Below are 13,611 nucleotides of genomic sequence, written 5' to 3' on the forward strand. Positions count from 1 at the left end.
TGTTTGTGTTTGAAAATCAGTCCCTTGCATCAGCATTTCATGTAAAGAATTGCGACAAACAACCTTAACAGAGGAACAAACCAAGTCACCTGCATGACAGGATGTTGTTCTTTTTCACTTCCTGAAACATGGCACAAAATATACTACAGCGTAGGAAGTGTGCAGGGACCAGAAGCTGAAGGCAAATTTTGCACCAAAATCCCCCTTTTTTTTTTTTTTATTATTTTTTTTTTTTGTATATTAACACTGCTCTGTCATGGTATGTTTTGTCAGAGCTAAATTAGATAAATTTTCTTTCTTGAGTAGATGCCTAATCATGTTGCACTAGATTTACATTCAAACCCCACATCGTTTTTTCCGTAGCTGTCCTGCATTTTTAGTTTGTTGGTGTACAGCGTGCAGCCGGATCTGACAGTAAGACGTACACACACAGAAGCTGTTCTTGACAGGGAGAGTGTGGTGCAATACCCTATTGTTGGTAAAGGAGCCCTTAACGTTGTTAATGTAGCTTTTTTTTGCAGTTAGCTAGGTAGCTGCTTGCTTTTATGGATTAATACATACATAGCAAACATGAAATAGATTCTAGTTGAACGTGCTGTGCTGAATATTATTCTTATGTATTATTTTGGCTTCTGACATGAAGTTCACAGACACAAGCAGAATTTGTACTTAAACTCAACCACATTAAAAAAAAAAGTATTTTGTTTTCATGATAATTGAATGGCATACTTGAATTATTACTGCATTAAAATATAATAAAGATCAAATGAGTTGAGGAGCATCAAGGAGAATCGATTAGTCTTGTTGCTCTTTTTAGAATTAGAAAAATATATTTCCAGAAAAATGCATTTCCAGAGTACAAAGGTGAATCCTGCCCTGCTTATTGATACTTATGCTGACCCCAAAAAACGTTGTCTAAGCATGTACTGAATCATGTTAAGGCTCTAATAACCTGTAGCATGTGCTGTGAGAGTATTATACACCTCTGTGAGTGTTCTGTAGATGCTTTGGCAAATTAAGGCTCTTACACAAGATTACACATATCATTAACCATTGTCAAATATGTCTGTCTTTGGCCATGTCATATTAAGTGTTCGCCAATGTGTTACTATTTATTAAAGGGGTATTTCAAAATATGTTTTGATCGTGTTGTACATTCCAAACATTACCACATTAAGACTTAGATATTTAGATACATTCATGCTTTGTGTCAATTCAGAATGTTTTTGCTTGTGCATCCCAAAAACAAGCTGATTAAATGTGATTGTTTTAGTGTTTAAATTCCAAGGGGAAAAACGAGTTAGCTATGAAGAGTAAACGTAGCAATCATATGTCTGTGTATTGACTTATCAGGTTAGTTCTAGTTTTGGCTTTGTTTACTTTTGGGTCTAGATTACAGAGTATGCTTTCTGTTTCACTCTTGATAGGTGACTTGTCTAATCTTTTTGGTCCTTATAATTATGGACTTTGTAGCAATAGGTAGTGCAGTAAAATATTCAGGAAATAATATACGTGTGTATATATGTGTACATTTCGAGTTGAGTCTAAATCTATACTCTATTTTTGCTTTAAATAAATTTTCACATCATTTTGACACAAAGTTTAGATTTTGTCAGAGAAATTAGCGCAATGCTGTTTTGTATTATTCCGTTTCTGAGATACAGTTTCAATTTACATTGAAATCCAACCATCTGCAAACAGATTTAAAAAAAAAAGGAAGAAGAAGAAGGATCGGAGCATAAAGGAACTTCTGGAAACACACTCAGGAATTCATTTAAAAACATTTTACTGCTCAAAAGATAATTGGCTTTACAAAATGTTCACGTGTTTGTTAATTGGCAAAACGAATGTAGGGCAATTTAAAGGAAAAATGATTCTGAAAACCCTGTTTACATTAATAAATCCGTGGAAATCTTTTGGTCACTGCTTGTTAAAGTGAAGTTGAAATGACCAAAGCTGTCCTTTTAGATGAGCTAATACTAAAGATTACATGTCTTTAACACAGGCTTTTTTCGCAAACCTTATTGAATGCAAAAGATGGTGTGGGTATTACTATGTTTATAGTCCTAAGTACAATTTTTCTACAGTTAATTTTACAGTAGGTAAAAGCTGCTGGAATTTTTACGCAGTGTTTAAAAATGACTGACCTCACTGATTCAGATATGACTAACATCACTGAGAAACACCAGTAATCACACTTATGACATCCGAATAGTGCTTTATGCTGCTGCCATTCTCACTCCACATTTGTTCTGATGAGTTTTGTCTTGAGTTTTCTTTTGCTTGATGGAGGAAGTAATGCTTAAAAACGGTTGCTGTGCAGTGATGCACAGTGATTGATGTCGGTCATCATTTTGTGAATGGTCAGCTGATCTGCTGAACATGAAAGCAGATGATGGGACATGGGCCTGATTTTATAGATTTGATTGTTTCAAACCATTTGCTTAAGTGAGTCAAACAATGTGAATTAATGACAGACAGGTGCTGACAAATCATCTTGATATTTACCCTCTAAACTAGACTCATAGTACACCAAAAATTGCAGCCTTCTGTGTGATGAGTATTTAAATAACAAATGATATATATGCATCCCTAATGCTAATGTAAAAGAACAGAGTGGGTCATACATTGCTATCACGTAAATAGCAAGATTTCGCTTATTGGCTACCCAGTAAAAGCTGCTGGAATCTTTAATGATGTGAGAGTGTGCAGTGGTTGCAGAATTATGGTAAGCATAGGATAAGAAAAGGCTTTAGTTTAACTTTGTACTGCACATTCAATCATATTCATGTATATGTATTTATATACGTATATATTTATAAATGCATATACACATTTTAATATACATCCATACGTGTGTGTGTGCTTTATATTTTTATCATTTGTATGTTTTGATCTCACATAGTTTGTAATAATTGTTTGTATACTGTTTATTGAGAACAGATATTGTATTTACTTATTTATGAATTCTACATCTATGTGTCAGAGTATATTGGTCTCTGTGTATGAAAAGATAAGACCAGTCTCTTTGCCATATCTATGTAGTGCCCTAGGGAGTTTCAGACATCATTTCAGACCCAAGCTAGGTCTCATGCAGGAAATCGGGGGAAAGGGCTTGTATTTCAGCTTGACGTCATTACTAGCCAAACCCATCATTCTCCCAGCAAGAGTCTCAAATGGTCTAGATTTTAATGGGAACGCTTAGATTGCATAGTTGCGCCTGCTTTGTGTCTGATTCAATAGAACCATTTTAGGAGTGTAAATTTCATTGAACTGAAGTTGCCTACATTTGTCTTTGTAAATTTGAAGCGCTCTATATAAATGCACCAGTGACACAGATCGGCGGAGCTGTTCAGCTGTCTATAAATAGTGCGGTGCAGTGTATGGTGACAACAGAATACCATGCCTGCACAGCAAAACCAGCAACAGGAGAAGATAGTCTCTGTGTCTGTTAGAGCATGTCATTTTAACACTGTGGTAAGTGAGATTAGAGAAACAGCTGGTCCGTGGTGGCTATCAAGACGAATTAGGCCTATAAGGTAATAATGCATTTTAGTACAGTTGAACTCAAATGAACTTTGAGTTGTTTTGTAATTTGAGTGCTCTATATGAGTTTGGAGCACGTTTTGGTTTCATAATCTGCTTGTTGCTCACGTTGTGAGGAGAGGATGGACGAGAGCAGCTGGTTCTGGGCACCGGCATCTCAACTCAGATGGAGCAGGAGTCCTACAGGCAGGCCAGGCCTGTCCTTTTTACGTCAGTCTGCTCTTAGACTGATACTACATTACTTCAGCACAGCTTTATGCTGTAACATGCCAAGCAGGATTGGAGATATTCTGAGAAATCAGCTGAACTCTGTTCATGTTACAGAGCACTTGAAAGACTGATGAAAAATTGAATAGAACGACTTCATTGTGAGAATGTAGGGCTATTGCTGTTGATTAGTAATTCAATATTGTATAACAGTTGTTTTGTCAATTAGCTGAGTAATCAATGGTTTTAAAAAAGGCCAAGCAATAAAAATGAACTCAACTGAAGAATAACAAACCATCCATTGCCTTTCAAAGACACAAGAAAATACTGTTGAAAAAAGATAAATAAGGAAACTTTTTAAGGGACCACATTAAGAATATGAAAGCACTGTTTGGAGACAAAATGTGTACAGCTGTATAAAAAAAGTTTAAAAACCCCTGGTCAGATTCCATGTTTTGTTGATTTTCTATGTGAAAATGAGAACATAAAACATCATCTGCAGGGAACAAACATAAATATAGTATTTTTCTGCAAACTTTAGTGCACTTTGTTTACTCTTGTATATTTAGAAAATAATAAAATATAAAACGTGCCGTAATTTTGGCCATTGTGTTTAAAAAAAAAAAAAAGAAAAGTAAATAGGCAATGATCATGCATTTAAAATTTGCAGGAGTTTGTTCTCTGTAGAGGATGTATTATCTTATTTTTTGTTAGAAAATCAACCAGACAAGTAATTTGACCAGGGGTGCCTAAACTTTTACATATGACTGTACATGATTGTGTCAGTCAGGCTCTCTGTCTTACTGTAAGGGAAAATCTTTCAAATGTGCACCATTATCATACAAATTGCCAGCTAATAGTTGCTGATTAATTGATATATTTTAAGCCATTATTTTATTGTTTTTTAATGTTTAATTAGTTTGCTTGAATGTTGTCAGTGATTGCTTTGGTATCTCCACCATTGTACCCTGGTAACTCACCTATCTGCTTCTATCTTGCAGGTAATGCAATGGTCACTGCAACTCAGCATAAGTCTCAGCTGCTGCTCTTCCACTCAGTCACCCTCTGGTTCCACCTTGCTGCCTTCCAGGCAGTGATTTCCCACCTGACTCCTACCACATAAGCGGACAAAATTGCAAAGATTTGCCCTGTGTCGAGCATGACTGCCACCACCCGGGGCTCCCCTGTGGGGAGCAGCGACAACCAGGGCCAGAGCCAAGCTCCGGATGGCCAGAGCCAAACCCTGCTTCCCCAGAACCAGGTATGCCTCTGTGGGTGCATACCTGCATATTTGCATGTCGGTGCACCTGTACATATGGATACAGCTGTAGGTACATGTGATTAATGCACAGCATGTTTAACAAGAAGCATATACGCAAGAATTCAGAATGGAGAGTGACTATTTACGGAAAATGCTTCTGGATGGTTTCAGAAACCTACATTTTGCTTTGTATTCACATCATGGTGAACAGTATAACTTAATGAATAAGACGGTTTTGACTCCTGTTGTTGAATGGGTTGTTGACAGTGTTTTTTTCCATAGTTGTGGCCCGACTGCTTTTGTTTAGGCTTTGGTGACTGATAAGGCCCTCTAAGCCATGACAAGTCTCAGCTGTTAAATCCTAATTGGTACCAGAGAAATTAATAAATCGCCTTGGGAAATGGAGTAAAGCCAGAAATCTTAAGCTCCCATTAACGCCCTCGATGAGCTTCAGAGTTTTTTTTTTTCCTGCTGTCTGTCAGCAATTCAGTCTCATTCACCAATGGCTTTGCTTCTTCTGTTGTATTATACACTAATGTCTTTGTGTGTGTGTGTTTACGTAGACGCCCTCTCCCAACTCCTCTAATGAAACGTCTCCGCTGAGTCCACCAGAGGAGCAGGGGCAGAGTGATGCTCAGCAGGCACAGGAAGAGGAGGAGCCAGCCTTTCCCCACACAGACTTGGCCAAGCTGGATGACATGATCAACCGGTCTGTAATCTTTTTCATCTCTAGCGATACTCAGGATGACTCTTCATTGTAGTTACACATTAATGTAAAGGCAAAGCAGTGTTTATTTAACCGTATAGTATGTTTAATAGTAGTTTCTTTTTTGTTGTTCTTTAATTTCTTGGTGCAGTGTGATTTGTACTTCTTGTATTCATGTCTTCTCTTCTTAGACCTCGCTGGGTGGTCCCAGTCTTGCCAAAGGGGGAGCTGGAAGTTCTACTTGAAGCTGCTATAGATCTTAGTAAAAAAGGTAAAAAAAAATTGTATCACTATTTAGATGGCTTCTTGCAGGATTGTCAAACACAATAGTGGGTGACTTCGACCTCTTTAGGGGTCTGTAAGAGCAGTTTCACAAATGTAGATGTTAAATGAATCAGTCTGATGCACTTTGAGGCAACAATTGAAAGGCAATAAATATGTTGGTTATGTGAATAGCAAGTTATAGTTGCAGTGTATGCCATCTAGCTTGCTTTGTGAAGTGCTGACAAGTAGTGGGCAATATACTGGTTCATTGGGTGTACAGGTTGAAATTCTTTTTGCGTCATAACCTTGGTACCAGTATTCCACAAACAGGAACAGATGATGCAGCATACATACATAAACGTGAAATTGAACTTTAAGGTTTATAAGAGAGCAGTATAACTGAAACTAAATTTCACAGTTGATGATATACAACCGAATGTCTGAAATTCAGTTCCTGAAAAAGCAAGCATAATTTACAGGTTCGAATTCGCTTTCAAAGTCACATCTGGGTGTCTTGCAGGCAAAAACAGTGAATCTCTTTAGCACCAGGTAGTAATGTTTGTTTTAGAACAGAAATGGTATAGAGCGACTAGTAAAGTAAATGTTTTTTTTTTGTTTTGTTTTTTTTTAGTTTATTTATTTATTTTATTAATATTCATTTTTTTAAATGCTAGTGTACAACGTACAGGGAGTGTACAACGTAGCATGAATATATTTTTGTTTTTGCATGCTTCTAGAGACCTGTCAACCCCAACAACGCAGATGTGCCTACACTCATACCACTACTATTTCATTGTCACTGCTGTGCTGAGTGTGAATCATCACCCAAGTAATATCTGGTCAGTGGTGGTCCTGCAGTGGTCCCTTTCTACTGATGTGTAGGGTAGTGGGGTAGGGGAGGGTTGGGTTACAGTCAGTAACGGCAAGTGTAGTTGCAAGAAAGGGGTTGGGCAGGGAAAAAAATTCAATGTTCGACTGCTTTTGCCTGTTAGACACCCAGATTTTATTTTGAAAGCGAATCTGAAAATTAATAGAGAAACTGAACACTTTTAGAAAAAAGGTACATTTCCTTTGGGATCAATAAAGTGTCTGTCTATCTACCTATCTATTTATCTATCTTATGTATCTATCTATTTATCTATCTATCTGTCTGTATCTTAATATATACGGAAACCTACAGATATTTTTGTTATGCTAGTGTTAAACTTGTTATGATGGCTTAGGATAAATTAATTTTGTAACTAGGGACGTGCACAGGTACTTGAGTACTCGGTTAACTGTTTGAGGTGCCAGTATACTGATACTAAAATCACTGTTCGGTTATTCGTTATATTTCATCATGGGAAGACACAGAAAATATACAAGCCAATAGTTTAGTGAAACACTGGTCTTATATTTTAACATGACTGTAAAATGTGACAGGTTTGCTAGTAAGTATATTATACTTTGCTACTACAAAACACAAGTGCCTGAATATGAGCGTGTTGCCAAGGACTTGTTAAGGAAGTGACTGAAAAGGCAGAAATAGCATGGCCTGGGCTCTGGTGTGGCTATTTTCTTAACTGTACTAACTACTCTAGCTGAAAATATATTTCGCTGAGGAGAAAAGACCTTGTGTAGAAGACGAGTCCATATCAGCATCCAAAATTGTACTGGTTAATGTCAGCTCTTTAGCTGCTCTGAGGAGGCATCGTTTGTTACTCATTTGGCACAAAACCCTACCAATTTCCCTTGGATTTTTCCTAATTTTTCCCAATAATAAAGTGTTTTAAATTATAACCTTCATTGCTATCATCTAAAAAAGTAAACCTACAGCCCAATTTTGGCTGAAGTCTGTTTTTTCCTTTCTGTTGTTGCTTTTTTCTTCCCTGCAGTCAATTGGATATCCGTTCATTAATATTTAGGGATACTTAAATATCAAAAGTAGTTGGAATGCATGTCCCTGATTGTTACACAGTGAAGAGGTTGGCTAAATTGATACTTGAAATAATTAAACATTGAAACCAAGTGACTTCACAACAGTTTTGCTACAGTTCAAGTCTGAATTGTAGCCTTTGTCTTGAATACACAAACATGTGTTATTGTGTGTGTAAGTGACTAACAGGAGTTAGTGTGTTGCTAGCGGAGAAGCTGTGAATAGAGTAAAACTAGAGGTCTTGATGAAGTGACAGTGTCAAGTTGTTTTTTAGTTTTCTCTCTCTCTTATGGCTCAACATTTTTTACTTTACTAATTGCAAACCCTATAATTAAATTTGCATTAATCCAAAATGACCCTACTAATTGTGGTTTGAATTCTGAGGATATTTACTTGTGTCCATTTTTCTGAAGGGCTTGACGTGAAGTGTGAGGCATGTCAGAGGTTTTTCCGAGATGGTCTGACAATCTCGTTCACGAAAATACTGACAGATGAGGCAGTGAGTGGCTGGAAGTTTGAAATTCATGTAAGTACTGTTGTCTGTGGTATACTGGTTTGAGTATTCTTTGTGCTAAATTAGCTGTAAGATATTTTGGATTCCTTTCTTTTGCTGGACTGTTGATTCTGCTCTACAGAGGTGCATCATCAATAACACTCACCGCCTGGTGGAGCTCTGTGTGGTCAAACTGTCTCAAGATTGGTTTCCTCTGCTTGAGCTACTAGCCATGGCAACCAACCCTCACTGCAAGTTTCACATCTACAACGGGACTCGCCCGTCTGAGAGTGTGCCTGCTGGTGCCCAGCTCGCTGATGATGAGCTGTTTGCACGTCCACCAGACCCTCGTTCACCTAAGGTATCGTCACTTTAACTTACATGTCTGTTGGGAGAAACACATTTAGACTGATGGAGATTTGCTGGCTATAGCAAAAGTATTAATATTGTGAAAAGTAAAGATTTTTCCTAGTTTCTTCCTTGGTTTGGTTTTCATCTGTTGTCTTCCTGTCTGTCTCTTTATGCTCAGGGCTGGCTGGTGGACCTCATAAATAAATTTGGCACACTGAACGGGTTCCAGATTCTGCATGATCGTTTCATGAGTGGCCAGGCTCTTAATGTGCAGATAATTGCAGCTCTCATCAAGTAAGATATCTCAAAACCAAATGTGGAACAACAACCTATGTTCTGTATTCCCTTAACATTCATGCAACAATTTGATTGTTCTTTTTTCACAGGCCTTTTGGGCAGTGTTATGAGTTCTTGACGTTGCACACAGTGAAGAAGTTCTTCTTGCCTGTGATTGAGATGGTTCCACAGTTTTTGGAGAACCTCACAGATGAGGAACTTAAGAAAGAGGCCAAGAATGAGGCCAAGAATGATGCCCTTTCCATGATCATCAAGTCACTGAAGAATTTGGCGTCTAGAGTACCAGGCCAAGAAGAAACCGTCAAGAATTTAGAAATCTTTAGGTTAAAAATGATCCTTAGGTGAGTGACCTCCAGATGCTTTCCCCCCAAAATGTTAGGTTTGTTAATGCTTTCGAGCCTGTTGTGACGCATTTCAGAGTGAAAGGCAGTATCAGGGAGGGTCTCTGAGCTGCCTGAGCCTTGTTGATGTAATCAAAACATGAACAACATACTCAAGGCTAGGAAAAGTCATTAAAGTTCAGTTGAAAGCGATGAGGTAAATGAACATTTTTGGCTTTTAATTGGTATGAAATGACAAAACACACTGTCACTGGAGACATGAACTAACTTATCAAAATAGACCTCTTATGTTTTATTTCAGGTTGATTTTAATGTAATTTTTTTGCATTACATTTGCATAATCCAAGCATGTAACAAAGGGACGTAATTGAATAATTTGGCTTTTTCACAGGTTATTGCAAATTTCATCTTTTAATGGAAAAATGAATGCACTAAATGAAGTGAACAAAGTGATCTCCAGCGTTTCATATTACACCCATCGCCATGGAAACCCAGAGGAAGAGGAGTGGCTCACTGCTGAAAGAATGGCGGTAAGAGTTTATTGACAGCATATGGGACGTGAAAACTACTGTCCCTCTTTGGATATACAACACCAAATCAGAAAAAGTTGGGACAGTATGGAAAATGCAAATAACAAAAATAAAACACTGATTTCTAAAATTTACTCCTACTTGTATTTCAATGCAGACAGTATGAACACCAGATATTTCATATTTGGTCCGGTTTAACATAATTTCATTTGTGAATACGCATCCATTCCTGCCATTCAGGAATGCAACACTTTCTTTCCAAAAAAAAAAGTTGTGACGGAGTAGTTTAGGGCTAGTAATAAGGTAAAATCATTTAATAATGATGTGATTTGAAACAAGTGATGCTGATTGCAGTCATGATTTGGTACAAGAGCAGAATCCAAGGCCATAGTTCAGCTATGGGCTGAGGATCACCAGTTTGCCAGAAAATGTATGAGAAAATTCTTTAAATGTTTAAAAACAATGTTGCTTAAAGAAAGATAGGAAGGGATTTGGATATTTCACCCTCTACGGTGCATAACATAATTAAAAGATTCAAGGAATGTGGAGGAATTTCATTGCATAAAGGGCAAGGTTCAAGCCTAAGCGGAATAACTCTGCTTTCCGATCCCTCAGACAGCACTGCATCGAGAACTGTCATTCATCTATAAGCGATGTAACCACCTGGGCTAAGGATTACTTTGTCAAGCACTCAAATACGTAGTTACATCCACAAATTCCAGTTAAAACTTAACTGTGCCAGAAGGAAGCCTTTTGTTAACTCTGTCCAGACGAGCCCTCAATTTCTCTGGGCTTGGAGGTATCTGGGATGGATCATCACACAGTGGAAATGTTTATTGTGGTCAGACAAATCAGTATTTTAGGTCCTTTTTTTGTGGAAGAAATGGGCATGTGCTCTGGACCAAAGACGAAACAGACCATCCGGCTGTTCGTAGCAATGAGTCCAAAATCCATGGTCTGTCAGGGCGTGGGGTTGTGTTAGCACCCTCAGTGAAGGTAACATACTGTGATGGCCCCATTAATGCGAAAAAGTACATAGAGACTGTGGAGCAACATATGCTGCCTTCCAGACGACGTCTTTTCCGTCCCATGCGTATTTCAACAAGACAATGCAAAACCACATTCTGAGAATGGGTGGCTTATTTTTAAATGAGGTTTGAGGTTGTATTCTCATCACATTTTCAGCCATTTCAGCCAATTTTATTAACATTTTCTTAGCTTTTAGCTATTCTTTGGCATTGCCAGTGAGCATGCTAATTACATTTGAAGGGGATTCAACTGAAGTTTTGTTCATTTGTTTATCATTAGTATAAATAAGGGCCATAACTATTAAACGTTTGCACATATTGCCATTTAAAATTTTAAAATTTTTCATTATGTTAAGACCCAGCCATGTGCAAAAAAAGCTGTTAAAGCTACATTTCTGATTCTTGGATTGAACTTGCAAGTTGTGGTGTAGCTAAGACTGCTGAAGCATGCTTGTCCTTTTATTGTTTAGGAATGGATTCAGCAAAATAACATTCTGTCGATTGTGCTGAGAGACAGTCTGCACCAGCCTCAGTATGTGGAGAAACTAGAGAAGATACTGCGCTTTGTCATTAAAGAAAAAGCCCTCACTTTACAGGACCTGGACAACATCTGGGCTGCTCAGGTACTGCTGCTTAATTACACAAAAGGAGAATGTTTGATAAATATGAAAATGCTTTCTTTTTTTCTCTTTCTAAATTTTTTCTGTGTGGTATCTGTTGTTTTAGGCTGGTAAGCATGAGGCCATTGTGAAGAATGTCCATGATCTGCTGGCAAAGCTGGCTTGGGACTTCTCTCCTGAGCAGCTGGACCATCTCTTTGATTGTTTCAAGGTAAGAAACACTAAAGTTGGTACAATAATACTATTAAATTGTACACTGTAACAGAAAAATTCATGAAAAATTTGTATTTACATTTGGAATTTAAGTTTTATATATATATATATATACACACACAAAACTACCATTTTAATTATAATATTATTATAATTATAATAATATAATTATAATATTAAATAAAAAGCTACAATAACAGAAGAGGCAAAACTATAACCACATAACCAGCGGTGCTGGCACTTTGTGCTGTTGGCGTGGGAAAGCAGCTTAGAGAAGTGACCATGATACCACCATCAGTCACTGCTTGTACAGAATGCAATCAGGCTAGTCCATTGTAAGCTATCAGGAAGTTCCCTTAATTTTATCGGCAGGCAAGTTGGACGAATGCGAGCAAGAAGCAGAGGGAAAAGCTGCTGGAGTTGATCCGCAGACTTGCAGAGGATGACAAGGATGGAGTGATGGCTCACAAGGTGCTCAACCTGTTGTGGAACTTGGCACACAGTGATGACGTCCCTGTCGACATCATGGATCAGGCCTTGAGTGCCCACATCAAGATTTTGGACTACAGCTGTTCTCAGGTAAGCCTAGTGAAAGTTTCCATAATCATCTCCTTTCCACAGCATTGCCCAACTGTTCCTTCTCTAGAATACAGTTTGTGATGGAGTCCTTTATATAAAATACTAGTAAAGAACCTTATAAGCAATTTCTCGTGTTCGTAGACCCCTTTGCTGACGTGCTATCAGTCACTGACATGTAATTAAATTAAAATGTGGCGGCGACTGTAGGCTCTCTGTGACTGAAGTCCCTCCTCTCACATCTATGTAGGACCGAGACACACAGAAGATCCAGTGGATTGACCGTTTCATTGAGGAACTACGAACCAATGATAAGTGGGTGATCCCAGCTCTGAAACAGATCAGAGAGATCTGTAGCCTGTTTGGAGAAGCCCCTCAGAACCTCAGGTTAGTCAGCAGCAGTTTATGTTGAAATGCATGTCTGAAGTGCTTTGCATGGGTATTTAAAATGAACATTTCAAATAACCATTCCTTTCGAACACTGAGCAGAGAGCATTTATGTATTTCCTGCTTTAACTGTAGATGCAACACCATAGGTTTGGACCTCTCTATGATAATTAAAGCCATTATAGTCAAGCTAGTCCAAGAAAGTCTGATTATATCTCATATTTTGTGCTTAAAAAAACAAAACGAAGTAATTGCTTACGAAGGCTCTGAGAACCTTTTCTTTAACAGTGCTTACATTGAATTTGGTAAATGGTCATGGCTTTGCTTTGTAATGCTAGTGACTCCTTTATTCTGCTGCTGTTGTGCTTACTTCACAATGACTTTGTATGTTTCTGTCCGCCCCCAAAGCCAGACGCAGCGGAGTCCTCACGTGTTTTACCGTCATGACCTGATCAACCAGCTGCAGCACAACCATGCTCTGGTCACCCTGGTTGCAGAGAACCTGTCTGCTTACATGGAGAACATGAGACAGTTCTCTAAAGGTATATCCCATGACTTTTACTAAGAGTTTATTGGTAAAGTCTGATTCTCTTGTAAGAAGAGGATTGGATTTTTATATGTGAATGAATATCTCCATGACAAAACTTTTGATTCTGTAACTCTGCTTTCAACAGAGCACACAGGCTTCGATCCTCAGACGGTTCGAGTGGGCAGCCGCTACAGCCATGTGCAGGAAGTTCAGGAGAGGCTCAACTTCCTGAGGTCAGACATAACCTCGTCCACACCTATGCAGCTTACACAAACTCAATGATTAGAGACTCACCACAGGCATGTAGGGACGTTGTCATCATAAAGTTAAGTTATATCATCAGAACT

General features: G+C 38.2%; 1 protein-coding gene across 2 annotated transcripts in view; it reads left to right on the forward strand.

Annotated features, from left to right (window-relative positions):
* Window positions 1–13,611, forward strand: part of LOC118808099 (probable ubiquitin carboxyl-terminal hydrolase FAF-X) — a 42,255-nt gene that overhangs the window by 2,751 nt on the left and 25,893 nt on the right. For both annotated transcript variants that reach the window (XM_036570510.1, XM_036570511.1), the window contains exons 2-15: window positions 4,755–5,014; window positions 5,578–5,723; window positions 5,912–5,991; window positions 8,313–8,425; window positions 8,535–8,753; window positions 8,922–9,037; window positions 9,130–9,381; window positions 9,773–9,911; window positions 11,410–11,562; window positions 11,666–11,770; window positions 12,145–12,351; window positions 12,599–12,735; window positions 13,144–13,277; window positions 13,410–13,497. In XM_036570510.1, coding sequence (XP_036426403.1) covers window positions 4,913–5,014; window positions 5,578–5,723; window positions 5,912–5,991; window positions 8,313–8,425; window positions 8,535–8,753; window positions 8,922–9,037; window positions 9,130–9,381; window positions 9,773–9,911; window positions 11,410–11,562; window positions 11,666–11,770; window positions 12,145–12,351; window positions 12,599–12,735; window positions 13,144–13,277; window positions 13,410–13,497 — 1,991 coding nt within the window. In that variant the 5' untranslated portion in view covers window positions 4,755–4,912. The remainder of the gene's footprint in view (window positions 1–4,754; window positions 5,015–5,577; window positions 5,724–5,911; window positions 5,992–8,312; window positions 8,426–8,534; window positions 8,754–8,921; window positions 9,038–9,129; window positions 9,382–9,772; window positions 9,912–11,409; window positions 11,563–11,665; window positions 11,771–12,144; window positions 12,352–12,598; window positions 12,736–13,143; window positions 13,278–13,409; window positions 13,498–13,611) is intronic.

Source organism: Colossoma macropomum, unplaced genomic scaffold, assembly GCF_904425465.1.
Source record: "Colossoma macropomum unplaced genomic scaffold, Colossoma_macropomum, whole genome shotgun sequence".
Classification (NCBI taxonomy): Eukaryota; Metazoa; Chordata; class Actinopteri; order Characiformes; family Serrasalmidae; genus Colossoma; species Colossoma macropomum.